General features: G+C 39.6%; 2 protein-coding genes and 2 long non-coding RNA genes across 6 annotated transcripts; all 4 read left to right on the top strand.

The window, feature by feature from the left end:
• Window positions 1-595: 595 nt before the first annotated feature.
• On the top strand, window positions 596-1,742 carry LOC129347472 (uncharacterized). The gene is made up of 4 exons (XR_008599600.1): window positions 596-703; window positions 856-897; window positions 993-1,045; window positions 1,675-1,742. It is a non-coding gene; the product is annotated as an uncharacterized LOC129347472 (long non-coding RNA).
• A 3,151-nt stretch (window positions 1,743-4,893) lies between these two features.
• Window positions 4,894-7,967, top strand: LOC111584565 (uncharacterized). 2 transcript variants are annotated; one of them, XR_002747722.3, is made up of 4 exons: window positions 4,894-4,964; window positions 5,216-5,257; window positions 5,353-5,405; window positions 6,037-7,967. It is a non-coding gene; the product is annotated as an uncharacterized LOC111584565 (long non-coding RNA). The 2 variants fall into 2 exon arrangements; XR_008599742.1 differs by having other exon boundaries at window positions 4,921-5,036.
• A 1,563-nt stretch (window positions 7,968-9,530) lies between these two features.
• Window positions 9,531-13,768, top strand: smim7 (small integral membrane protein 7). Its single transcript, XM_023293723.3, has 5 exons — window positions 9,531-9,634; window positions 9,867-9,908; window positions 10,004-10,056; window positions 10,161-10,251; window positions 12,888-13,768. The coding sequence occupies exons 1-5, from the start codon at window positions 9,609-9,611 to the stop codon at window positions 12,901-12,903; spliced, it is 228 nt and encodes a 75-aa protein (XP_023149491.1). The 5' UTR covers window positions 9,531-9,608; the 3' UTR covers window positions 12,904-13,768.
• Window positions 13,769-18,936: 5,168 nt separating this feature from the next.
• LOC111584559 (mediator of RNA polymerase II transcription subunit 26) lies at window positions 18,937-24,321 on the top strand. 2 transcript variants are annotated; one of them, XM_023293719.3, is made up of 3 exons: window positions 18,937-19,267; window positions 21,119-21,193; window positions 21,297-24,321. In XM_023293719.3, exons 1-3 carry the CDS (start codon window positions 19,196-19,198, stop codon window positions 22,872-22,874), a joined length of 1,725 nt encoding a protein of 574 aa, XP_023149487.2. In that variant the 5' UTR covers window positions 18,937-19,195; the 3' UTR covers window positions 22,875-24,321. The 2 variants fall into 2 exon arrangements, with proteins under 2 accessions (XP_023149487.2, XP_023149486.2); XM_023293718.3 differs by having other exon boundaries at window positions 21,116-21,193.
• Window positions 24,322-25,448: the final 1,127 nt, after the last annotated feature.

Genomic DNA, 25,448 nt, shown 5'->3' with positions numbered 1-25,448 from the left:
TCTTTCTCATAGCTTTCTGGCTCATGGTCCTCACTTGACAAAAAAAATTATGAGGTAGAGCTATTTTTTTCAGTTGGTTATCATACACGTTCATCCATACAAAATAGTTTATTCTTTTTTAAAAAAATTTAAAAATCTATTCTGTTCTAATTGTGCTGTAAAAGACACATTTTGCATATTGTTGGGCATGATTATGTGAGTGAGCATTTTCAAAAATTCGAAAATAGAAAACAGATTTAAATTTGTTTTTTCGTGCTTGCTTTTGCAATATATTATGACATGTTATTTAAAAATAGATGGTAAAGCAAAAGTAGAAAATGGATTTATTGTAAGTTCAATGAGCCACAGTTGAATAATATCAATGACTCAGTGATTTCTAAGACTGTCTGAATTACTGTTACAGTTAGGGTGATTGTTTAAGTGTAAATGACAGCATGTTTACCTGTGAAAATGTTGCTGCCTTTAATGTGGAGTCACGCTTTATGTACAGATCGTACCTTACAGTTTAAACTCGGGGATTAGAACTCTTGAGGTTTAACAGTGTCCTGAAATCCTATTGGTCTAATTTCTGGTTGCGTGGCGAACACGGAAGTGAGCCGACTGTGATGTGTTAATGTCGGTTGCTATTCGGGTAATGTCTTGCATGTATGACCAGTTCTACACAGTAATATGTGCTTATTTAACTCATACCTTCTGTGCTGGGGTTAGTATGTGTTATTTTATTTGTTAGACAGCGGTTTGTCGTGCTAAACGATAAGCTAACTAGCTCTGTGCTAATGCCAGCGCAGCAGCTAGTAACGTCAGGTAAATTACAGAGTTACCTGTAAACACACACTTTGTCTCTCTGTTCTCCAGGACTTTACTGCTCAATGCAGGGGCTGTGCTGAATTTCAGGCTGTGAGTATTACCACGAACCGCCGTTGGTTTAACTTTGCTTTAAAGCAGAACACACCAAGTAGTCAGTTTGAATTTAACTGTTCCATGTTTTGCAGTAAAAGGAAGGAGTCACAGGGGTTTGGAGATGAGTCCAGAGCACCAACAACAGGTGTGTGTGGTTCTGTGTTACAGTAAGAGATAAATGATACAGTGTGTATCTCAAGTATTTATCTGTAGTACGAATCTGTTAGTCACCTCGAATAGACTCAACCATTAGATAATTCTCATACAGGAAGTGCTAATACTTATTGCTGCAACATACCATATATATTACCATAGGACAGAGAATGCCGGGGCCCTAACTAAAGCCTTAATTGAAACCGAGGACTCTAGTGAACAAGGGCTAATAAATCACAGGTCACTGCCCTCTAAATTGTCACACCACATCCTTAGTAATGTCAAAATAAATATATGTATGTATACAAAGCATTTTACTCAGTGTTTATGGACTGATCACTTTCAGTGCACTATGTTTAATAATGACCAATAGTAAAAAGGTTTATTTTGAATTTAACCATCTCGCTCTGAAAAGTAATAAAGCAATCTGAATTTACCTTCAAGTGCAACACATGGATTGTTTTCTTGTTTATAGTGTATATTCATGCTGTGTAGACTCAAGTTTTCTCGTTCTTTAGCTCTTTAGTTTGTGGTTTTGTTAATTTTTCTCAATACCTTTTAAAAAGTTGTGTAAATGTGCTGTTAGCTGGATGCTTTCCTAACTGGCCTGAATGTCTTCAGTCTGCGCAGGTTGTTTGGATCATGATCAGCGTTTGCAGTGACTGGACTTCCACCAGGATGCTCACTTTCCCAAAATCAGTAAACCTGGGGGGTTGAAGTTTGTTGATCTGCTGAGTAATTCTGACATTTTACCCAAGTGACTGGAGCGTGGAGTAGAAGTGAGTGATGAAATTAGACTCAGATCTTTCTTTTAACCTCCTAAAACACAACAATCATGTTGTTCATTCTGTGGACGTCTCCGGTTTCCTTTTACAAAGTGGAATAGTCTGCTAGATGCTTCTGGAGTCTTTGCTGAGGGTCCAAGTGAAACCAAAGTGAGCAGACATTGACTGAAACGTCACGTCACTGAACTGTGATGAAAACATGCTACAGGATGCTAGGTTTATCTGTTAGCTCAACAGCTTAATTCATGTTTTAGTGTAAATAACACACCCAAACGAAGCCTACAAGTGTGCAGCAGAGGGGCTCCGGAGGCCCACTGACTCTGTCTATTTCAGGCTCTTCTATTTATTGCTGAAGTCGCTGGTATGCACATGCCTTCTCTCAGGTTTCATCCTCCTCAGGCTCTGTTGCTCAAAGGAATCAAATCTTGGAAAAAATTGGAGCTTTACCCAAAGCTGAATGGTTTAATCTCCTCCAGTGATTTCCTACAGTGTAAATGAGGTCAGGCTGCTGCAGCACCAGACTTTCCCTCATGTGAAGCCAGCAGAGCTGCAGAGCTGCTGCTGGAGTTTATGTAACAGGTCATGCTTTATAAGGATAGGGCACTTTAGAGATAACAGCAGGAGAATTCCTTGTAGGGTAGATCCGTGCAATATGTAGGCTAGTTACACCATGAAAATGACTTCAACTAACAATTAAATGACATTTATCACGTAAATATTGTAGTTTTTCAGTCTAGATCATTACTTCTGAGCTTTAACGTGTTTCATAAATTTGTTGAAAATGTGTTATTCTCGATGTATTTTACTTGGTGTTTTTATAAATAGCTGTGTGTTCAGGCACATGTCTGGTGAGTGTGGATCATGCACCTGCCACACAGAACGCAGTATCGATTCTAGACAGACTGATCGCGTTTATCACATCATGAAGTGCACAAATATTGGATGTGAAAACTGGAAGCAAAGAGAAAAAAAAAGTGTGACAGAAACTCACCGGGCTCGTATTTGAGGTAGAGGATGGACACGATGTAATAGGCGAGATCAAACACGGGAAACATTCCCATTTTGGAGAAAGCTTGGGCAAAATCGCCCAAATTAAGAACTGCCAGCACCTCCATGATGTCCGTGTGACGAGCTGCGATATTTTTTTTTTCTTCGTTTGTTTTTTCCTTCTGTTTTTAATTCCGACTGCGCAGTCTTGGATCGGAAGCCCCCCCAACCCGGTCCGCCGACTCTCCACCAAGCCCCCCGGTCCGTACAGTGAAAGCCAGTGACACTCAAGCCCTCCTATTAATACCTCTCATCTCCACAGCCTCAGCATCATCATCCTCCTCTGCGCTCCGGACCAGCTGCTGCTGCTGCTGCTGCCGCTGCTGCTGCACGTTTTAGGCGACAGGAGGCTTCAGCTGCTGAATATTGAGGTGAAAAACAAAAGGCTTGTCTTCCTCCTCCTCCTGTCTGCATCATCCGACTTTGCCACAAGACGCCTTTGGAGGTTTAATGTGGTTTAGAGACACAACAAAGCCACGTGTCTGCGTCTAACGAGGGCAAAGATTTATCCAGTGGGTTCATGAAAACGTCCCAAAATCCCGATCAAGATCCTGCGCAGCTCTAATCCCAGCGTTTCGTGTTGTGTTTGTTTGCATTCCGTCAGATGATGCAGAAAATGTTGAGTTTAAAGCAGCAATCACAAACCCATTTTTATACATATCAACCCCGATTTATGTATGTTTACGATTAATTAAATGTATTATTTGGTCTATTTTTCATTTTAAATCTCATGATTAATGACCAAAACAATGACCTCTGTCCCCACTAGAGGGCCCCAAAGCCACACAATGGAAACCTGCTTCTCCGCAGTCACATTTTCATGGAAGAGATGTGCAAACACGGGCTATTTGTCATTTATCTAAAAGATCTATCCCACCTGTGATATTTAGTTTTAACTTTTAATACCAGGAAAGTGTAATTGTAAAACAGTCTCAGCTGAACTTCTGCATCCTGCCCAGAGGTGTTGTTCAGATCTTGACATATTGTGGCCACAAATCACCTGGATTTTAACCTCTTAATTGTATCATTTTCGGTTTATTTAAAAATAAAATGAATGTAAAATGTGAGACACTGTGCTCCAGGTAAAGTAAGGTCAACCCACTGTCTTTCTGTGCTCAGCCAATGCTTCATATTGATACCACAGTGAGGGCAGGCAGCTAGATCAGTGGTTTTCAAATTTAACGTCTTATGATGATTTACAGCTATAATCATATGCAAAGGTGTGATTTATGACAGAAACCACTGAGGGATATCAGAGTTAACAACTTTTTGCTAGTACCTGGAGTGAAATTGATATGTGTTGTAGGTTATGCTCGTTTTTATTGTTATTAATCTTTTGGTAGCTGGCCTTATAAATAGGCCAAGAGAAGAGATGCAGGTGTTGCTGATGGGAAAAGGAGAGATTTGTTTGGTAGATGGTATGGTAATGGTAAAACTAAAGGAGGAACTTCCACCATCCTTTATCAAGATCTTTCTCTTTCTCATAGCTTTCTGGCTCATGGTCCCAAAGCCATTTTGGGATCTCGCTGTCTCTCCATGGTCCTCACTTGACAAAAAAATTATGAGGTAGAGCTATTTTTTCAGTTGGTTATCATACACGTTCATCCATACAAAATAGTTTATTCTTTAAAAAAAAAAAAAAAAAAATCTATTCTGTTCTAATTGTGCTGTAAAAGACACATTTTGCATATTGTTGGGCATGATTATGTGAGTGAGCTATTATTTTGCTTGTCTCTGGGGTGACGCACGTCCTCCAGGTAGCGCAAACCAAGTTGGTTATTTCCCTAATCTTAGTCCTTCAGGTCATATTTACTCGAAACTTCAGCCTCATGCACTCATTCACCTGCCCGTAACTTTTACATCTACTGCTGCTGAGTTTTCACTTGATCAAACGAAACATGGCTTTAATGTGGAGTCACACTTTATGTACAGATTGTACCTTACAGTTTAAACTCAGGGAATCCGAACTCTTAACAGTGACTTAACAGTGTCCTGAAATCCTATTGGTTTAATTTCTGGTTGCGTGGACGAACACGGAAGTGAGCCGACTGTGATGTGTTGATGTCGGTTGCTATTCGGGTAATGTCTTGCATGTATGACCAGTTCTACACAGTAATATGTGCTTATTTAACTCATATCTTCTGTGCTGGGGTTAGTATGTGTTATTTTATTTGTTAGACAGCGGTTTGTCGTGCTAAACGATAAGCTAACTAGCTCTGTGCTAATGCCAGCGGAGCTAACGTTACTAGCTGTTGCAGCTAGTAACGTTAGCTCCGCAGGTAAATTACAGAGTTACCTGTAAACACACACTTTGTCTCTCTGTTCTCCAGGACTTTACTGGTCAATGCAGGGGCTGTGCTGAATTTCAAGCTGTGAGTATTACCACGAACCGCCGTTGGTTTAACTTTGCTTTCAAGCAGAACACACCAAGTAGTCAGTTTGAATTTAACTGTTCCATGTTTTGCAGTAAAAGGAAGGAGTCACAGGGGTTTGGAGATGAGTCCAGAGCACCAACAACAGGTGTGTGTGTTGTTCTGTGTTACAGTAAGAGATAAATGATACGGTGTGTATCTCAAGTATTTATCTGTAGTACGAATCTGTTAGTCACCTCGAATAGACTCAACCATTAGATAATTCTCTGACAGGAAGTGCTAATACTTGTTGCTGCAACATACCATATATATCACCATAGGACAGAGAATGCCGGGGCCCTAACTAAAGCCTTAATTGAAACCGAGGACTCTAGTGAACAAGGGCTAATAAATCACAGGTCACTGCCCTCTAAATTGTCACACCACATCCTTAGTAATGTCAAAATAAATATATGTATGTATACAAAGCATTTTACTCAATGTTTATGGATTGATCACTTTCAGTGCACTATGTTTAATAATGACCAATAGTAAAAAGGTTTATTTTGAATTTAACCATCTCGCTCTGAAAAGTAATAAAGCAATCTGAATTTACCTTCAAGTGCAACACATGGATTGTTTTCTTGTTTATAGTGTATATTCATGCTGTGTAGACTCAAGTTTTCTTGTTCTTTAGCTCTTTAGTTTGTGGTTTTGTTAATTTTTCTCAATACCTTTTAAAAAGTTGTGTAAATGTGCTGTTAGCTGGATGCTTTCCTAACTGGCCTGAATGTCTTCAGTCTGCGCAGATTGTTTGGATCATGATCAGCGTTTGCAGTGACTGGACTTCCACCAGGATGCTCACTTTTCAAGATGGATACTGTAAACCTCTTCTTGATGGGATTTTTCCTTTGGCCCTTTTAATTTGAATTATGGTCCTTTTCAGTTACAACCCAAAAATCTATGTAAAAATACGTCTGGCTGTACAGGAATTTATGCACTGCATATTTATTTTTTATTCCAGAACTTGTTAGATTTTTACCTTCTGAACTGTAACTGTTAGTGGGTTGGATATATTAGGTAGCAAGTAAACATTTTGTCCTCAAAGTTGATGTGTTAGAAACCGGAAAAATGGGCAAGCGTAAGGATTTGAGTGACTATAACAAGGGCCAAATTGTGATGGCTAGACGACTGGGTCAGAGCATCTCCCAAACTGCAGCTCTTGTGGGGTGTTCCAGGTCTTCAGTGGTCAGTGTCTATCAAAAATGGTCCAAGGAAGGAAGAGTGGTGAACCGGCGACAGGGTCATGGGCGGCCAAGGCTCATTGATGCACGTGGGGAGCGACGGCTGGCCCGTGTGGTCCAATCCAACAGACGAGCTACTGTTGCTCAAATTGCCAAAGAAGTAAATGCTGGTTTTGATAGAAAGGTGTCGGAATACACAGTGCATCGCAGTTTGTTGCGTATGGGACTGCATAAACGCAGACCAGTCAGTCAAGTTGTCCATGCTGACCCTTGGGAACTGCTGAAAGCACCAACAATGGACAGGTGAGCATCAGAACTGGACCTCCTAAAACACATGAATCATGTTCCATCTGTGGACGTCTCTGGTTTCTTTTATAAAGTGCTGTAGGGTTGTGTTTGGTGCTTCTGTCGTCTTTGCTGAGAGTTCAAGTGAAACCAAAGTGGGCAGACATTGAAACTTCATGTCACTGAACTTGGATCTTGGAAAAAAAATGCTGTCAGATGATGCAGAAATGTACAGGCTGAAGTCGCAGTAATAACAACCTGCTTTAATAATTAGCAATACTGTTTTAATTCTTATTACTTGGTCTATTTTTCATTTTAATTGTCAGGATTGATAACCAGAACACTGACCTCTGCCTCCACTAGAGGGCGCCAAAGCCACACAATAGAAAACCTGCTTCTCTCCTGTGTCACATTTTCATGGAAGAAATGTGCAAATACAGGGTATTTGTCATTTATCTAAAAGATCTCTCCTACGTTTTGGTCTTGGTTGGAACTATTACTTCAGTAAAAGTGTAATCAAATAAATATGAAACTAAATTAAAATTCTGCACCCTGCCCAGAGGTGTTAGGATCTGACACACTGTTGGCTAAGATCAGCCCACAAATGGATTTTAACCTCCTGATGGCACCATTTATATTACTTTAGAGTAAAATGAATATGAAATGTGAGACACTGTGCTCCAAGCAAAGTAAGGTCAGCCAACTTCCCCTCTAAATTCACTCTATCTTCCATATTTATATCACACTGAATGCAGGCTAAACCAGTCAAACTGTGAGCTTAAGACGTGTATGATGATTTACAGCTATAATCATGGGTAAAGGTGTGATTCATGACAAAAGCCCTAAAGGAGACCAGAGTTGCCAACTTTTATCTACCAGCTGGAGTGAGATTGGTGTATCTTGTAGGCTATTAATGCTAATTGTAATTTTTAATGATCATTTTGTTTCTTACTAGTTCAAAGTAGGAGTTGTGTTGGTGAATGTCATTTATTTCCACAGGTGTCCCCAGTTGTAGATGTCAGTGTCATCTTAAAAGTCTCTTCTTTCCTTTATATAAATGTGTTTTTGTAGTTGTCTTTCTGGTCCTGTCTCTTTTTCATTTTACCAATTGTTTTATTTTTATTGTTGGTTTTAACTTTTATTGTACTTGTCTTCTGCCTACCCCTTTAATTTTAATAAAAAATATCACTTTTTATCATGGATTTTTTTTTGTATTTATGTAAAAGAGGATAGTACTGTAGAAGCATTCTTCTTAAAACATTCTGGGCTACGATGGAGGTTCAGACCAAACGACACCAATCTTGCCTGGTTAAAATAATTCTTTCTCAGTTGCTGTTCTGTGAAAAAAACAAAGACAACTAACAATTTTTTTGTTTTGTTTTGCACTATCACTCATGTCTTCTGTTGAGCGTGTTTGTTTTTTTGACGTAGAAGACAAACTACTTCTCTCCTATTAAGCTATTTATTTTGTAAATATCAGTGTCTCAAAAGAATCTTGTACAAGGATCTTTTCTGTTTGGAACAGCCTCCCAGAAAAGGATAAAGTCTGATATGAACAGGACGTTTTATACAGTATCGTGGAATGTGGTTGGTTATAAAACACCAACATATAATTCAAATATTGAAATGTGATTAGCTAAAGGTGGGGATGAACCGTGGTTTAAACTTAGCTCTCCCATTAGTTGGTGCACAGATATGTTCATACCTCTTGGCACACGATCCATCCAATCCCCAGGAGCCGCACCCTGTAAACAGAATCCTCCTGCAAACTTTTGTCTGCTTTCTACCAGTTAGTATTATTCTATTGTTAGCTGAGATGTGATGTAGCCATTAATGGTATTTCATAGGGAGGATTATTCTGTTTTTCTCCCTCAAACAACCTTGAGTTAGGAGCTTCAGTACAATTAGTTGTTACATTATAAGGAAATATAAATGTGCTGTGTATCAAAGTCAAAATTCTATATTTCTTAGTGTGCATGCATGTGTAGAAGAAGAAGCAGCATTTTTTTTGTAGGCGGCTGTAGCTTTCCATCCTGAACCTGTCTGTGTCCATCAGAGCTTGGAGTTAGAGCTTAGCTCCATCTCTTCTCTTTTAAAGGTCAAGCACAACCCATTCATTCATTGCACATTAAATGGCTATTATTATCAGTATTGTAACACTGATATGTAATATCAATTTCAGTGTCCAGTTAGTAGTAACTTAAAAAAAATAAATCCTAACGCTTCTTAGAATTTTATTGTCAAATGGAAACACCAAAAGAGAAGCATTCACTTTCCGACGTTATAATTTTCATAAATTTTCTCTCCACCTGCGGAAAAAAAAATGAAGTACAGATATTTTTTAGTACTTTGTCATACCTATTACTCCATTAAGCCACAGTTAGATAATATCAATGACCCAGGGATATCTCAGACTGTGTGAATAATTGTTATAGTGTCATTGTGATTGTTTAAATGTGAATTAGAGCTCGTTTACCTGTGAAAATGTTGTTGCTATTGTTTTTGCTTGTCTCCAGGTGACGAACGTTCCCCAGGTAATGTCCGAAATGAAATTTTCCCGATTCTTAGTCTTTCAGGTCATATTTATTCGAACCTTCAGCCTCCTGCACTGATCTGCCCTTAGCTTTTACAGCTACTGCTGCTGAGACTAAAATCATCCACTTACATTTGATCAAACGAAACATACCTCCACTGTGGGCTCAGACTAGCGGACAGGTTGTACCTTACAGTATGAACTCAGGGAAGAAAATCTGCACTTTCAGTGTCCTGAAATCCTATTGGTTTCTTTCCTGATTGCGTGGACGAACACGGAAGTGGGCAGACTGTGCTGTGATGAGAGCAAGATGATCGCGGATCTGTTGATATTCGGGTAATGTTTTCCATGTATGACCAGTTCTACACAGCAATATGTGCTTATTTAACTCGTATCTTCTGTGCTGAGGTTAGTATGTGTTATTTTATTTGTTAGACAGCGGTTTGTCGTGCTAAACGATAAGCTAACTAGCTCTGTGCTAATGCCAGCGCAGCAGCAAGTAACGTTAGCTCCGCAGGTAAATTACACAGTTACCTGTAAACACACACTTTGTCTCTCTGTTCTCCAGGACTTTACTGGTCAATGCAGGGGCTGTGCTGAATTTCAAGCTGTAAGTATTACAATGAACCACCGTTGGTTTAACTGTGCATTAAAACAAAACAAACCAAGTATTCAGTTTGAATTTAACTGTTCCATGTTTTGCAGTAAAAGGAAGGAGTCACAGGGGTTTGGAGATGAGTCCAGAGCACCAACAACAGGTGTGTGTGGTTCTGTGTTACAGTAAGAGATACATGATAGTGTGTATCCCAGGTATTTATCATTTTCAGTTTCTTGCCACAATAATGACCAGTTTGTCTTCCAGGTGACAACATCAGAGAATTTCTGCTCAGTTTACGATACTTCCGGATCTTCATTGCTCTGTGGAATGTCTTCATCATGTTCTGCATGATCCTGTGAGTACGAATCTGTTAGTCACCTCGAATAGACTCAACCATTAGATAATTCTCTGACAGGAAGTGCTAATACTTATTGCTGCAACAGACCATATATATCACCATAGAACAGAGAATGTTGGGGCCCTAACTAAAACCTTAATTGAAACCTAGAACCCTAGTGAACAAGGGCTAAAAAATCACAGGTCACAGCCCTCTAAATTGTTGCACCACATCCTTAGTAATGTCAAAATAAATATATGTAGTAATGTCACAATAATCCGTCATCTATACACCGCTTGATCCTCATTAGGGTCGTGGGGGGGCTGGAGTCTATCCCAGCTGACTTGGGGCAAAGGCAGGGGACACCCTAGACAGGTCAACAGTCTATCACAGGGCTGCAAACTCCATGCAGAAAGATCCCGGGAAGGCCGGGACACAAACCAGGGATCTTCTCACTGCAAGGCGAAAGTGCTAACCACTACACCACTGTGCAGCCCTGTCACAATAATATAATTCAGAAATTGCTTAAATATGTATTTATGTTTGGGTCTGATTTGCTGTTAAATCCATTTTCACTGCAGGTACTGCAGCTGATAGAAGACAGATTTCAAAACTGATTAATGTGTTGCTATTTATTATTGAGATTATTCAATTAGTAATATTAATTTCCTTTATTATGGAACAGTGTCAAACCAGAACGCACTTCTTGAGTAACCTGTTTAAATGATAATGGTGAAAGAATCAAGTTTAACAGCTGTAATGTACAGCTGTTATGTTAGAAAAAAAAGCAGCTGTATTTAAAGTGTTAAATGGTAAATATGTTAACTCGCATGAGTAACAGTTTTTAACAGGTTTGTTTTGAATTTAACCATCTCACTCTGAAAAGTCATAAAGAAATCTGAATTTACCTTCAAGTGCAACACATGAATTTTTTTCTTGTTTCTAGTGTATACACCGTGTTCCAAATTATCATGCAAATTGTATTTAAGTGTCATAAAGATTTTTGTTTTTGTTTTTCAATTAAACTCATGGATGGTATTGTGTCTCAGGGCTCTTTGGATCACTGAAATCAATCTCAGACACCTGTGATAATTAGTTGGCCAGTTGAGCCCAATTAAAGGAAAAACTGCTGAAGAAGGATGTTCCACATTATTAAGCAGACCACCATTTTCAAGCAATATGGGAAAGAAAAAGGATCTCTCTGCTGCTGAAAAGCATGAAGTAGTTGAATGCCTTGAACAAGGTATGAAAACCTTAGATATTTCATGAAAACTTAAGCGTGATCATCGTACTATTAAGAGATTTGTGGCTGATTCAGAGCACACACGGGTTTGTGCAGATAAAGGCACAATGAGGAAGGTTTCTGTCAGACAAATACATCGGATTAAGAGAGTAGCTGCTAAAATGCCATTGCAAAGCAGCAAACAGGTATTTGAAGCTGCTGGTGCCTCTGGACCCGCGAACATCAAGGTGTAGGATCCTCCAGAGGCTTGCAGTTATGCATAAACCTTCTATTCGGCCACCCCTAACCAATGCTCACAAGCAGAAACGGCTGCAGGGGGCCCAGAAATACATGAAGACTAATTTTCAAACAGTCTTGTTCACTGGTGAGTGCCGTGCAACCCTGGATGGTCCAGATGGATGGAGTAGTGGATGGTTGGTCCCAACAAGGCTGCGACGTCAGCAAGGAGGTGGCAGAGTTATGTTTTGGCCCGGAATCATGGGGAGAGAGCTGGTCGGCCCCTTTAGGGTCCCTGAAGGTGTGAAAATGACCTCTGCAAAGTATGTGGAGTTTCTGACTGACCATTTTCTTCCATGGTACAAAAAGAAGAACCGTGCTTTCCGAAACAAAATCATCTTCATGCACTACAATGCACCATCTCATGCTGCAAGGAATACTTCTGCATCATTGGGCTGCTATGGGCATGAAAGGAGAGAAACTCATGGTGTGGCCCCCATCCTCCCCTGACCTCAACCCTATCGAGAACCTTTGGAGCATCCTCAAGCAAATGATCCATGAGGGTGGGAGGCAGTTCACATCCAAACAGCACCTCTGGGAGGCTGTTCTGACATCCTGCAAAGAAATTCAAGCAGAAACTCTCCAAAAACTCACAAGTTCAATGGATGCAAGAATTGTGAAGCTGCTATCAAATAAGGGGTCCTATGTTAAAATGTAACTTGACCTGTTAAGATGTTTTTGATTGAAATAGCTTTTGATTTCAGTAAATATAACCTCCTAATGCTGCAAATTCAACAAATGACTATTTTCAGTGCTTTAAAACCTAGAAAATGTCTTGAAACTCTGTTGTGCATAATAATTTGGAACAGTGCATTTTAAGTTTTTTATTTTTGAAAAAAATACTGTTTTCATTGGGAGGTTTGTTCAATAACATTTGAATTAAACTTCAACAGCTGATGACTTGAAAATTATGCTGACTGTCATTTGCATCTACTATTTAGGAAAATCAGAGGAAAATATCATTTGGATAATAATTAGGAACGCGGTGTATTCATGCTGTGTAGACTCAAGTTCTCTTGTTCTTCAGCTCTCCAGTTTGGAGCTTTGTTTATTTTCCTGAATAATTTTTTTTAAAAAGTTGTCTAAAATATGTTCCTGCTTTTCTAACTAGCCTGAATGTCTTCAATCTGCACAGATTGTTTGGATCATGATCAGCGTTTGCAGCGACTGGACTTCCACCAGGATGCTCACTTTTCCAGACAGATGCTATAAACTTCTCCTTGATGGGATTTTTCCTTTGGCCCTTTCAATTTGAATTATGCTCCTCTTCAATTACAACTCAAAAATCTACGTAAATATGCGCCTGGCTGTACAGGAATTTATGCATCACATATTTATTTTCTATTCCAGAACTTGTTAGATTTTTACCTTCTGAGCTGTAACTGAACCGCTGTTGCTGGATATGCAGTTTGTTGTGCTGTGCTCCACTATAGAACATGGGCTGTTGTCTCCAGCATGCCAGTGCTTTTTAAAGAAACACCAGAAACATCCATTTATTTGTTTTACCTGCACAGCCATCAATTTGGGTGGATTCAGCAGACTAGTCACAATGATCTGTCTTACTTTATGAACTCTACATCTCATTTGTTGGTCATAAATGGGACAAGCATCTCCAATTGTACTCATCAGCTGTTGTGTGCTGCCTCTTAGATGACTATAAATGCTCTTTTTTTTCTTTATTCTGGTGTACATGTGCTAAAAGTAAATGTATATACACGATAGTGTAAAATTTGTCCTTAACAAAGAACACAAAGTTTTCCTATTGAATATTGGTGGCTCGGGTGTGGGCCGTGATGTGTCTGATCCACATTAAATACATTTGTTCCTGTCACTATCATTTGTCAGGCAGATAGTTCAACGATACTGATTATACTACATCAGTGTTACACAATGACTGTATACGATGTGTTCTTTCCATTTAATATTCTACTGTACAGTGGGAAATGCAGTGTGTTTAATGTCAAAATTCAGTCAAACTGCCACTAACAACAAATTAAAACAAAATGTTTTTCTAAATACTGATCTCTTGCTATAAATGCTGTCTGTACTTCCTTTGGGTTTGTAAGATAACTTCATGAACTTGTAGTGAATTATCTCAACTATTCAGTGGAGTGTGATGAATTATTGAACAAATTCTGTCGACCTCTCAATGAACTGCAACAACTTTGGTGATTCTTGAACTTATTTGGCAGAAAACCACAATAATATTAATGTATTCTGGTCAATTTGAACTATTTTCTGGGCATTTTTAGAAACTTTAACATAACAGTTCCAAGTCTGCAGTAAAAGTGCTGACTTATAGAGAAACGGATGCTTCACAGGTTTAGACACATTGTACATTATAAGATGCACACACAGCTCATGGATGCATCACAAGCAGTGAAGTTAAACGCTGTGACTCCCTCAAGCTGAATTATAATTTATATTAAGAGATTTTATATCACAACTGCAGCTCCTCCTCCAACTCAATACAATAAGATGTAAAGTACTGTACGTGGAAGACCCGACAACCAGTGAGTTCCACAGTTCAGTATGAACCTTCTACACACAGTTAGTACAAAAATAAACAGTGCGACCAAAACACAATTTCAGATTAAACGCAATGCGTTGTGTGCATCCATCCATCCATTATCTATACACCGCTTAATCCTCACTAGGGTCGCGGGGGGGGGCTGGAGTCTATCCCAGCTGACTCGGGCGAAGGCAGGGGACACCCTGGACAGGTCGCCAGTCTGTCACAGGGCTACATATATAGACAAACAAGCACTCTCACATTCACACCTACGGGCAATTTAGAGTAATCAATTAACCTCAGCATATTTTTGGACTGTGGGAGGAAGCTGGAGTACCCGGAGAAAACCCACGCATGCACAGGGAGAACATGCAAACTCCATGCAGAAAGATCCCGGGAAAGCCGGGACGCGAACCAGGGACCTTCTTGCTGCAAGGCGAAAGTGCTAACCACTACACCACTGTGCAGCCCGCGTTGTGTGCAAAGAAAATTAAAACTTTGTCTTAACGATCCTTGATTCCCTGTCTATACGGGGTTTTTTTTTTTGGCATTGTCTCTCACCTCTTCCCCCCCTCCCCAAACACCGTGAATAATACAATGATCCAAAAGTTTGCTTTGTCACATTTTTAATGTCGGTCGTATTTCGCGGTGATAAGCAGAAAAGTGGACAGTGACTTTTTGAGATGTTGAGCTGCTGTGTGTATCTCCAGGTGTGATGTCTGAGAATGAGCGCACAGCTGGTCAGCAGTCTGTCCAGGGAGACACCGGCTTCATTCATCTTTACACACGCATTTCAAAATATTCAGAACTCCATGAAACTGATACTGACAGACGTCCCTGTCTGTCGAGTTCAGATGTTCAACAAAAATGATCGATTTGAAAAAAATATCTTGCGAGATTGTAATGCACACTAAAAAAACCCAAAGAAAAACAAAAAAACTTCAGCTGTTAGTTTATAGTTTATAGTTTGAACTGAAGTTAATTCGGGTTTATGACGTCACGTTCGCTGATATGACACCGTTATGACGCCGATTCACCGATGTGACGTCGCGACCAAGCCTTTAAATACCCCTCATCTCCTAATTTTTGGTTTTATTTCCAGACAGTTGACTTCAAGACCGCACTTAGAAACCGCAGTTCCACAGCAACTGACGAAATGTATGCTTTGGTAGAATCAGAGGACGAGTTGGACGACATAATCAGCGTGACACCTGGGACAAGCTCACAGTTTAACAGCGTGTCTGCAGCAGAGGAAAAACACATCATGAGACCAGCATCCAGCTGTTCAAGTACTGAATCAAATCTGAGTTCTGATGAACTCAGTAGCGACCTTGATGATACATCTGTCCTGGGTCGTGTTGATTCTCTGAATCTGATTTCAAACAAAATGCGTAGAAGAAGGGAATCTCTGAGCTCAGATGAAATGGCTTTACCATGCTTTTATCGCACATCTGATGTGATTCAACTCGGAAAGGTGGAATCCTCTGACAAATCGGACAAGGAACCTGAGGCACCTAAGGAACCTGAGGCACCGTTGAGTTTGTTTTTTGCTGCAAAACCTCACGGCAATTTATTTACTTTATTTATACCATTTGATAACCCACGCTTTTATTGCACATCTGATATGATTCAGCTCAGAAAGGTGCAATCCTTTGACGAATCGGACAAGGAACCTGAGGCACCGTCGAGTTTGTTTTTTGCTGCAAAACCTCACGGCAATTTATTTACTTTATTTATACCATTTGATAACCCACGCTTTTATTGCACATCTGATATGATTCAGCTCAGAAAGGTGCAATCATTTGACGAATCGGACAAGGAACCTGAGGCACCGTCGAGTTTGTTTTTTGCTGCAAAACCTCACGGCAATTTATTTACTTTATTTATACCATTTGATAACCCACGCTTTTATTGCACATCTGATGTGATTCAGCTCGGAAAGGTGGAATCCTCTGACGAATCGGACAAGGAACCTGAGGCACCGTCAAGTTTCTTTCTTGCTGCAAAACCTCACGGCAATTTATTTACTTTATATATACCATTTGATAACCCAAGTGAAGAGGTCGTGGCAGTGTCAGATATCCCTGCTCCTGAAATTTGTCAGCCCATTTCTGTGATGCCCTGTGACAAGCCGAACCAGGAACCAGATGCACCGCCATATTTGAAATACACTGAAAAATATGAAGGCCATTTCATTATAGTATGCGAGGACCCAAACAAGGATATCATAACAGTTTCAAATCTCGCCATTCCTGAAGTTTCTCCGGCTGAAGAACTAGACGGGGGACCTAAAACAGTGCAAGGTGATAGTTCATCTTCACCAACTGACTCTATGGTCGACGCTGCCATCACTGAGCTTATCATGAGGATTGCCAGAAAATCCCCAAAGCTAAGCAGCAGGTTCCTGACTGCAGAACATATGAATGAAATCATCAGTCATCTGTCAACTAAGGTGCAAGATGAGGTCAATTTCGCAAACACTGCTGTCAGAATCAAGGATGACAACATAAAAATGATCACCAAGGCCATATTTAAGAACCTTCGCAAGGAGTTTGGCTCTCAAGATGATGTGCTGCGGGGGGCAATGGCACCAGATAATACAACCTTTAATGAGGCTGTGTTGAAGAATCTGAAGATCATTCTGAGTGCCTCCCCAAGTCCACGACCAAAGAAATCTGCAGTTGCCAAGTTCTTTTCAGGAGTGGGAAGAGCTTTGATGAAACCATTCAAGTGCTGCCTGACGGCCCTGCAAGACAACTAACGCAATTAGTCGCTCTCCTAAACAACGTGACGCATCCTGCATTCATCTTGATGAAAACAAGTTTGTACGCTCACAACCCATCTCACCTGACCTGAAGTGGATCAGATGAAACGAAGTGAAAGGCGGAAAAAATGAGAAAACTTCATTTCTTCAAGATGAATGCAGACTGTTTTCACAGCAGATGTTCTCACATTTAACTGCAGCTGAGAGATAATAATAATAATAATAATAATAATGCTAATAGTAATAATAACAATAATAACAATAATAATAATAATAATAATAATAATAATAATAATAATAATAATAATAATAATAATAATAATAATAATAGTAAGTAAGCCCAGTCTAGATGAAATCTCTCCTAAAGCAGTACCACTGTGAGAAAGCTTTTAAAAGAAGACAAATTTATTCAAAATATTTTTTAAAAAATAATCAATGTAGTCAATTTCTTAAATCTAAAAAAAGTTAATACTAAAACAATTGGCAAGACTACATTAAAAAAATTACTTTATAATTAAAATAATAAAAAAAAAAAATATTCAAATTTAAAATTTGTATCTGAAGAATTTACTAAACACACACACACAGACACATACACACACACACACACTTCTTGATTAATTTAATTAATTAGTTATTTAATTAATGTAACAGGCTCCACACACAGGCAGCTGAAATGCCGAGCTGAGGAGCCTTTGACTCAACACTGCACTTACTCATGTCCCCATATATACAAGCAGCATGTTTCTTGTGTATCAGATGTGAAGTTGTTGAGATATGGAAAGAAAAATGACACACACATACACACAGAGATTCATCAGATTTTTAAATGTTTTTTGGTCTGTGGGAACTTGTGATGAGAATTTCTGATTATTCTCTGACATGTATACCTACCTATAAATGAATAAATCAATCAAAAATATTTAATGAATAGTGAAAGTAATTATTGGTTAAAAGCTTTATTGTGAGGAGAAGATGTTCAGGTGCAAACTTTGTACTCTTGTCTGCACACACACTATATTTTGGTCTATGTGCACTGGATGTTTCAAATTTCCCCATCTATCTATCTATCTATCTATCTATCTATCTATCTATCTATCTATCTATCTATCTATCTATCTATCTATCTATCTATCTATCTATCTATCTATCTATCTATCTATCTATCTATCTATCTATCTATCTATCTATCTATCTATCTGCATTGTAGATGAGCATTTTATTCTGGTTTTCTTATTGCATTTTAGCCTGTTTCAAGCTTTGTTTCACTATTGTCAGATTCTACAGATGTATTTTTTGCTTTGCCTTATGTGCAGCGGGTGGAATTTCCTTTATATAGATGAAAAAATGAATTTGCCTTTTTCTGGTGAAGCATCCACAATCTGTATTTTACACGACATCCAACGTTTTTGCAACAAGGCAACATTGCCACCAAGTGACGTTGTAAAAAAAATAGCAATACGTGCGAAATTGACAAAGACAAAGGGTGAATAAATAAATGAAAAGGCAAATTTATTATCCTATTGGGATGCATTAAAAAATAGGGAACCCTTTGGTAGAAAAAAAATGGTAAATTTGTACTATAAGCTATGGCACGTGTACATTATTTTGTAAATGTTATATTTTACCATATTAGAGAGTCACTTTAACCTCCACTGTTAGAAAAAATGTGGGCATTTTGGAATTACACAAAATATATAATTCTGAAGCTAGTAATGCCGTTCTGCGGTCAATATTAGCACTCAAAAAACGCTATGCTGAAACACACTGTGGAACACGGAAGGCCTGTTTGTGTCGTTTTATTGTTGTTATTTTGACCGGCTGTGAACACATCTCCAGCGGACGTGAACAGCACGCGAGACGACGCCGCTTACGTAAAAATCTCCCATCATGCTCTGCGCTTCACAAAAAGCCCGATGAGAAGGCCGAGGAGGAGGAGGCTACCAGCCGAGGCGGGTAGCCGATTCCCGGGGAGGATTTTTCGTTCTCGTCGTCCGCATTAGCGAGTACGCGATAGCGGCGAGCGACAACAAAGATAACGCATCATAAAACATGATGCCGGCTCCCTCGGAGGACCTTCTGTTGGGCCTGTGAGTGTCGGTTGGTCTCCAACCGCCGCCTCTTCGGGGGATTCTGCTGTCTGTCCGGACCGAGACACCGCCAGGCGATGACAGCCGCCACAGCCACTCCGCAGGTGATGAGAGACCGGCTGCTGCAGGCCATCGACGGCCAGAGCAATGTGAGTATGTCCGCTGGTTTTTAAAGGTACGAGGTGGGTGGAGAAGGGCAGACAATAAGGCTGAGCCCGCCTCAGGTCGCCAAGGAGGGCTGACAAAGTGGAGGCAGTCGGTGTGTGGCGACTTACTGCTATTATTTGCTTGCTAATTAGCTGGCTAACGTCTCCAGTCAGCCAAAGTAACTAATATCAGACATACGGAGCTAACTGGCTACTGCTGGCTAGTGGTGAAGTAGCAAAGTTAGCATATTTGTGTTTAATCAAGTATAATGTGTCAGGACTGGAAACTTACTGCACTGGAAAGGAGTACAAATCTGTATTCAAATGTCCTTCAGTAGCAGAGAAACAGTAGCAGCTTTCAGCAAACTCACGGTTTTAATACATTGCAATAACATCTCAGCCTTTACTTAACATGCCATTACCTCGATGAGTTACAGCTACTGTTGTCACGATACCACAAAATCAGGCTTAGATACGATACCTGATGAAACATTTCGACACCGAGACTGAAACAACACCACAGCAAAAACCTGACACATCATCAAAAGTAATGGTATAACTCATGACAACATATGGACCTTGTATTATAATGAATTTTTTTAACTATGTATTTTGATAGTGTCAGTTCAAGATAAAGGAGGGTGCAAAACAAAAGCAGTAAAAGCAGCAGGAGAGAACTATTGTACCATTGTGTGTTCGTACGTTTTCATATCCAGAACTAAACAAGATACATTAAGTTCAGCTCTTTGCATGTTCACATCTCTCCACCTTCACATGACACACAGCTGCTCATAAAGGATAACTCCTTGCAGAGGTTAGTACCAGAGTAAACATTTTAATGACCCACTTCAACTCTTCCTGCAGGAATTTAGTTGGGGTTTAGGGGATTGTCAATCTGCACACTGCGAACTCTTGACTTTTTGCTGCTTGTGAGCTATTGTAAAGTTTATGTTACCAGTGAGAAGGCTGTGTTAGCATATAGAGAAGTTTTCCACAATGTTAATTTAGCTACCCCAAACTGAACAGATATTGTTGCTCTCAGCTAATTATCTCGTCAAACTCAAAATCGAGTGTCGATGCTAAAAAATGGAGGTTTAGTATCATTGTTTGCAGCAAGATATTGTTATACTTTTCTGGTATCGGTATACCATGCAACACCAGCTAGAGAACTGGAAAAATCTGTCACCCCACGAAAGGTTAACATTACAACATTATGATGGCAGGTTCTACTGTACCACCAGCATTGCCAAGTGCTAAAAATATCATCAGCTTGATTAACTGTCACTAGTATTTACTTCTGGATATCTTCTGTGAAATGCTGATCATACAAAGAACTCACTCAACAAACACCATGGGTTATAAACACAGATGAAATCATCTGTCATGACATGTATTTTCAACTGCACATAAATTATCTGGTCCATCATGAATGCATCATTGCAGAAACCCATTGTAGAGCTGGTGAACGGCTCGAGGTAAAACCAAGAGACATCGAAGAACTGTTCTTTTGTTCTGTCTTCTTGTGAGATGAAATGGCACATTTGCATCTTATCTCAGTTTCTCACATTGAGCCTGAAACCAGTGTATCATTTCAAGACATACAGGTGCACATTTGAAAGTTCATTCAAATGATGTCTCACCCTTCTAATAGCCTCTTTCCCTCTCTGTTCATTCTCTGCTGATCATGTTTTGCTCCATTTAGTAGAGAAGGGAAAAAAAGATTTGTTTACCAGAAAAGACTGAGAACTGCAACTTGCAATTCTCAATCTTCTCGGTTGCTTTTGTTGTAATGCTTACAAAACCTTAAAGTTATCTCAGGATTGTGACATATAAACCTGTGGGTCTTTCCAGCAGATATGCAACATGGTGGTAGTTGTGGAGGTGATCTCTTTTTTGGAGAAATATCCTATCACCAAAGAGGCGCTGGAGGTAAGTTGCATCAAAATGTACAATCAGATTAATTGTTATGTGGTTGAATCTATCAAATGTCAAGTTGCAGCTGCTATTAAACATTAATCTTGTCTCCTGAAAGGAAACTCGTCTTGGCAAGCTCATCAACGATGTCCGAAAGAAAACCAAGAACGAGGACCTTGCAAAAAGGGCCAAAAAACTTCTGCGAAACTGGCAGAAGTTAATTGACCCAGAGAACGGTGAAGTGTTGTCCAAAGGACACACCGGTGCATCATGGTCTTCCAATGGCGGTGGTCATCCCTGCATCTCCACTCCAGCTGCCACCCCACCATTAGGAAAAACAGGTCCAGAGTTGAAGAACAGAAATGACTTCAACAACTGCTCTCCAAGAGTGGAAAAAGTCAGCATCAGGAAGCGGAAGGGTGATCCCAAGGATGGACTGCTCTTACCAGCCAAGGTATCCAAAACAACTCTTAATGATAAAATACAAAACTCAAAACAGCTGCCAACCAATGGAATTGGTGGTAGCTCGGAAATTTTTACAGATACTCGTGCTCATCAGCCTTTAGACAGGGAGACTTCTGAGCCTTCAGACAATGACAGACTAAATAAAATCCCTGTCAATGCTGTAAAACCTCATCCAAGTGCCCCAGGATACAGCAAGCCTCCGAGCACTTCTTCTTTGCTAAAAGCATCAGTTTTGCAGCAGCAAGCCCGACAGGAGCAAGCAGCCTCCTGGGGGCAGCATCGACCTAGAAGCCCACGTTGTTCTTTGCAGAGTCCTCAGACTCCAAAGCAGGAAGCTGTTGTCAAACAAACTACACCCCAAGCACAGAATATTTCTAGCCCCAGTGTGAGACTTGGGACTGTGGACACCCCTGGACTGGGGCCTTCTCCTCAGCCTTTCAGTGTTTGTGTTCAAGGTTTTCGCACTGATAGTACATGGTCTGCAGATTTGGACTCTCAAAGCAGGCCTCCTCATACGTCTCTTCACAACTCGGCTGCCTCCTCCTGCAGTGATGCAGTCAATTTGGAAGATGAGGGTCCTTCTAGCAATACAGGGAAAAGGAAAAAACAAAAATACAGATCTAAGGATTATATGGTAAATTTAGAAGGTCAGACTGTAGAAGGCAGCATTAAACCAGTCAGATTAAAAGACAGGAGACTGACATTTGATCCTGTAACAGGACAGATCAAAACCTCCTTTCATAAGGACCCTTTGCAGGAGGGGGATGCCAGACTGAGCCACAGAACTGAACTTCAGTGGTCAGAGCCGCTGAAACAGAATCCACCGGTTCCTGCCAGTCCCTTCCAGCAGACAGACTGGAAAGAGCTGTCAAGGAGTGAAATCATCCAGTCGTACCTTAGCCAGCAAAGTAATGTGCTGACATCATCAGGTGCCCACACTCCAGGTGCACACTTTTTCATGACTGAGTTCTTGAAAAAGGAGGAACACCGAAGTAAAGATGTCAAGAAAACACACGTGTTGGCTTCGGACGTCCCTCCCAGAGATCTACCGGGAGTGAGCAGAGAAGTCAGCAATGAGGACCTGGGCAGATTACACACACAGCACTGGCCTGGGGTTAACGGTTGTTATGACACAAAGGGTAACTGGTTTGACTGGACTGAGTGCATCTCCTTGGATCCACATGGAGATGAGAGCAGATTGAACATATTGCCCTACGTCTGTCTGGATTGAAACTGAAGTCAGGGTTCTGAATTGGAAGTTGTGACTTTCCCTCACTGTGCAGCAGAACATCTCTGGATGCGTGAAGACACCTTTTCAACGTGTAGGCTGCTGTTTTGCACTGTTGGTGAAAATGGAATAAACATGCTGCCTGCTTTAGTGTCTGTTGGAACACAGGGGTGTAATCAACATTTTTATAAGTTTGTGAACATTGTGTTGGGACTGCGTGAAGGGAAAAGGCTATGCATTTTCTGGCCATTTAGTTGTTAGTATTTAATAACTGTACAGAATGAGTTTCCAGAGGAGTAGCTCCAATACCAAGCCTGTTTTATATTGGAGACTATATTAATGACACCGATATATTTTATTCATCTTAAGTTAACTGTCTTCATGCCTCATGGAATGTGACTTTACAGATTTCCCTTCATCCACTCACGTTTAGTCGACAGTGCAGTATTTTTTAATTTAAAATTAATGTTTAAAAAAAAAAACAAAAAAAAACTGTGAACTAATCAGCCTTTTGATTTTTCAGACAACAATAGTAAGCTACATAATTTGAGCATCCAACAGATAAATCTCCTAATGTGGCTTTTTGTTAGCATTTGCTGTTGCACCTTGAACAAGGCATTTTAGCTGTGAAAGCTGAAATAAGTACTATCTTCAAGTAGCTTTCCTCATTACCAGTAGTATTAACAACAATCAGCTGTTAGTCCTGTGAAAAACATTTATCATTGCCTCTTTTAGAACTGCTGTTCGCATGTTGCATGCCTGCCTCACAGTGGCTTTTAACAGAAACTAAAACTGACAAATCAGTTTTAAACATTTGAATATGTGTCTTGTTTGCTGTTCAAGTGACATGAAACTGCCAGATGTGACAACAATTTGAGGTGAGGGGAAAATAAAGCTTGTGTAGCTCCAGAACCATACAAGCTGATAGAAAAAATGTGACTGTCATGTGTGATATTTATTTACATATTCATTATTAAGATTTACACACAAGTCCAGATTGTGTTTAATCATCTTTTGTTAGATTTCTTTCTTCAGAGTTGGTTCAGGGATGCAGCTGTGATATTCCACATTTCAAACCTACTGTACGTTACACAGAAGAAAAAATCATGCAACATATGTACTATTTTTGTTTTAAACTTGCCTTTTCCCTTTAATGTGTATTTAGGTTGTAAAATATGAATTGGAACGGCAGAGCAGACTGTGCTACTAGCTTGCATCTTTGTACTGTCAGGAAGAACTGAAAAATAAATTGACATGCTGGATAAAGTACTTAATAGCATTCCTTTAGATATTGTTTGCCTTATGGAAACCTGTGTTTTCCCTAAAGACAGAGCCTTAGTGAATGTACAGATATTAGCCTTTTGCATTCATTTAATGCAGGAGAGAACATATTTGCTACCTAGTCCTTTAAGTGGACATGTTAATATGTGTTAATAAAAAAAAAACTGAAGGAATTGTGATTATTTGTCTTCTGTTAAAGTATGGAGGAAATCTACAGGTTTGTTTTTCCTTTTTTTTTTTTTTTTTGCTGATTGTCTTGAGTTACACACATAAATCTAACTGAGAAATAAATCCCCACAGTGCAGGATCTGAGCTGGCTCTGCATGTGTATCACACTTGGCTGAATTTTGATTAATTCCCAAGCTAATGACAAAACCAAACAATTCCCATGGCACTCTTGGATGCTGTTTTTCCGCTGTTCGTGCAGTTGGAGCTGATCAAAAAAAGTAAACAGAAACCCTGGCAACTGATTTAATAATTTATTGTTATTTTCAGGCAACAATGACAAATACATCCTAGTCGCAACTTCTCAATTGTGAATATTTATTGCCTTTCTTTGCCATATGTGACCAGATCTGAATAATAGGTTTCAGACTATGAGTTAGACAAAAGGAGCAGTATGACTGAAACTGCTGTGGGTCCTTTAAAAAACTATATTTAGACTTTGTGATGACTAAACAGTTAAAATAAATACATTGTTAGTAGTGGGTCCAAATCCAGTTTGTATAAGTTTCCCTCCCCTAAACTATGACATTTTTTACTACTTCTTTGGAAAGATCTGGGTACAAGAGTATGAACAAATATTGCTGCTAAATTTCCATTTTAGATAATTCAGACTGGAACTACAGTCACACCACTGATTAAATTGTTTTTTTTCTTCATGAGCAGATTTTATGATGAGAAGTGGCATTATGAAACTAAACTGTCATTGGATAAATGGCATAAAAAAAACAGTTGGCACTTTTGAAATAAAAAGGCTGGGATTAAATTAAATACAAATTATGGAAAGACGCCAGTTGAAATGACAGTTTTTGAAATGTGTCTGGGTTATTTTATATTTTTATGGCTATATTTTTAAAACCAGTAGTGACTGAACACTTTCAAATACATTTTTTTATTTTTTTTTACATTTAATGTTCAGGAAATGGACTCTACTACAGGCACACACACGGGGAGCTTCGCGTTGATTCCTTGCTTATTTTAAAGTCGTAAATTGTATTTATTTCAATCCCAGTTTAAAATGGTAGATTTTTAGAGTTTTTAAGTGGGACTACAATATCTGCCATTTTGGATGCG

This window comes from Amphiprion ocellaris, chromosome 2 (assembly GCF_022539595.1).
Source record: "Amphiprion ocellaris isolate individual 3 ecotype Okinawa chromosome 2, ASM2253959v1, whole genome shotgun sequence".
Taxonomy (NCBI): Eukaryota; Metazoa; Chordata; class Actinopteri; family Pomacentridae; genus Amphiprion; species Amphiprion ocellaris.
The sequence above is the reverse complement of the archived record's forward strand: the minus strand, read 5'-3'. Positions and strand labels throughout refer to the sequence as shown.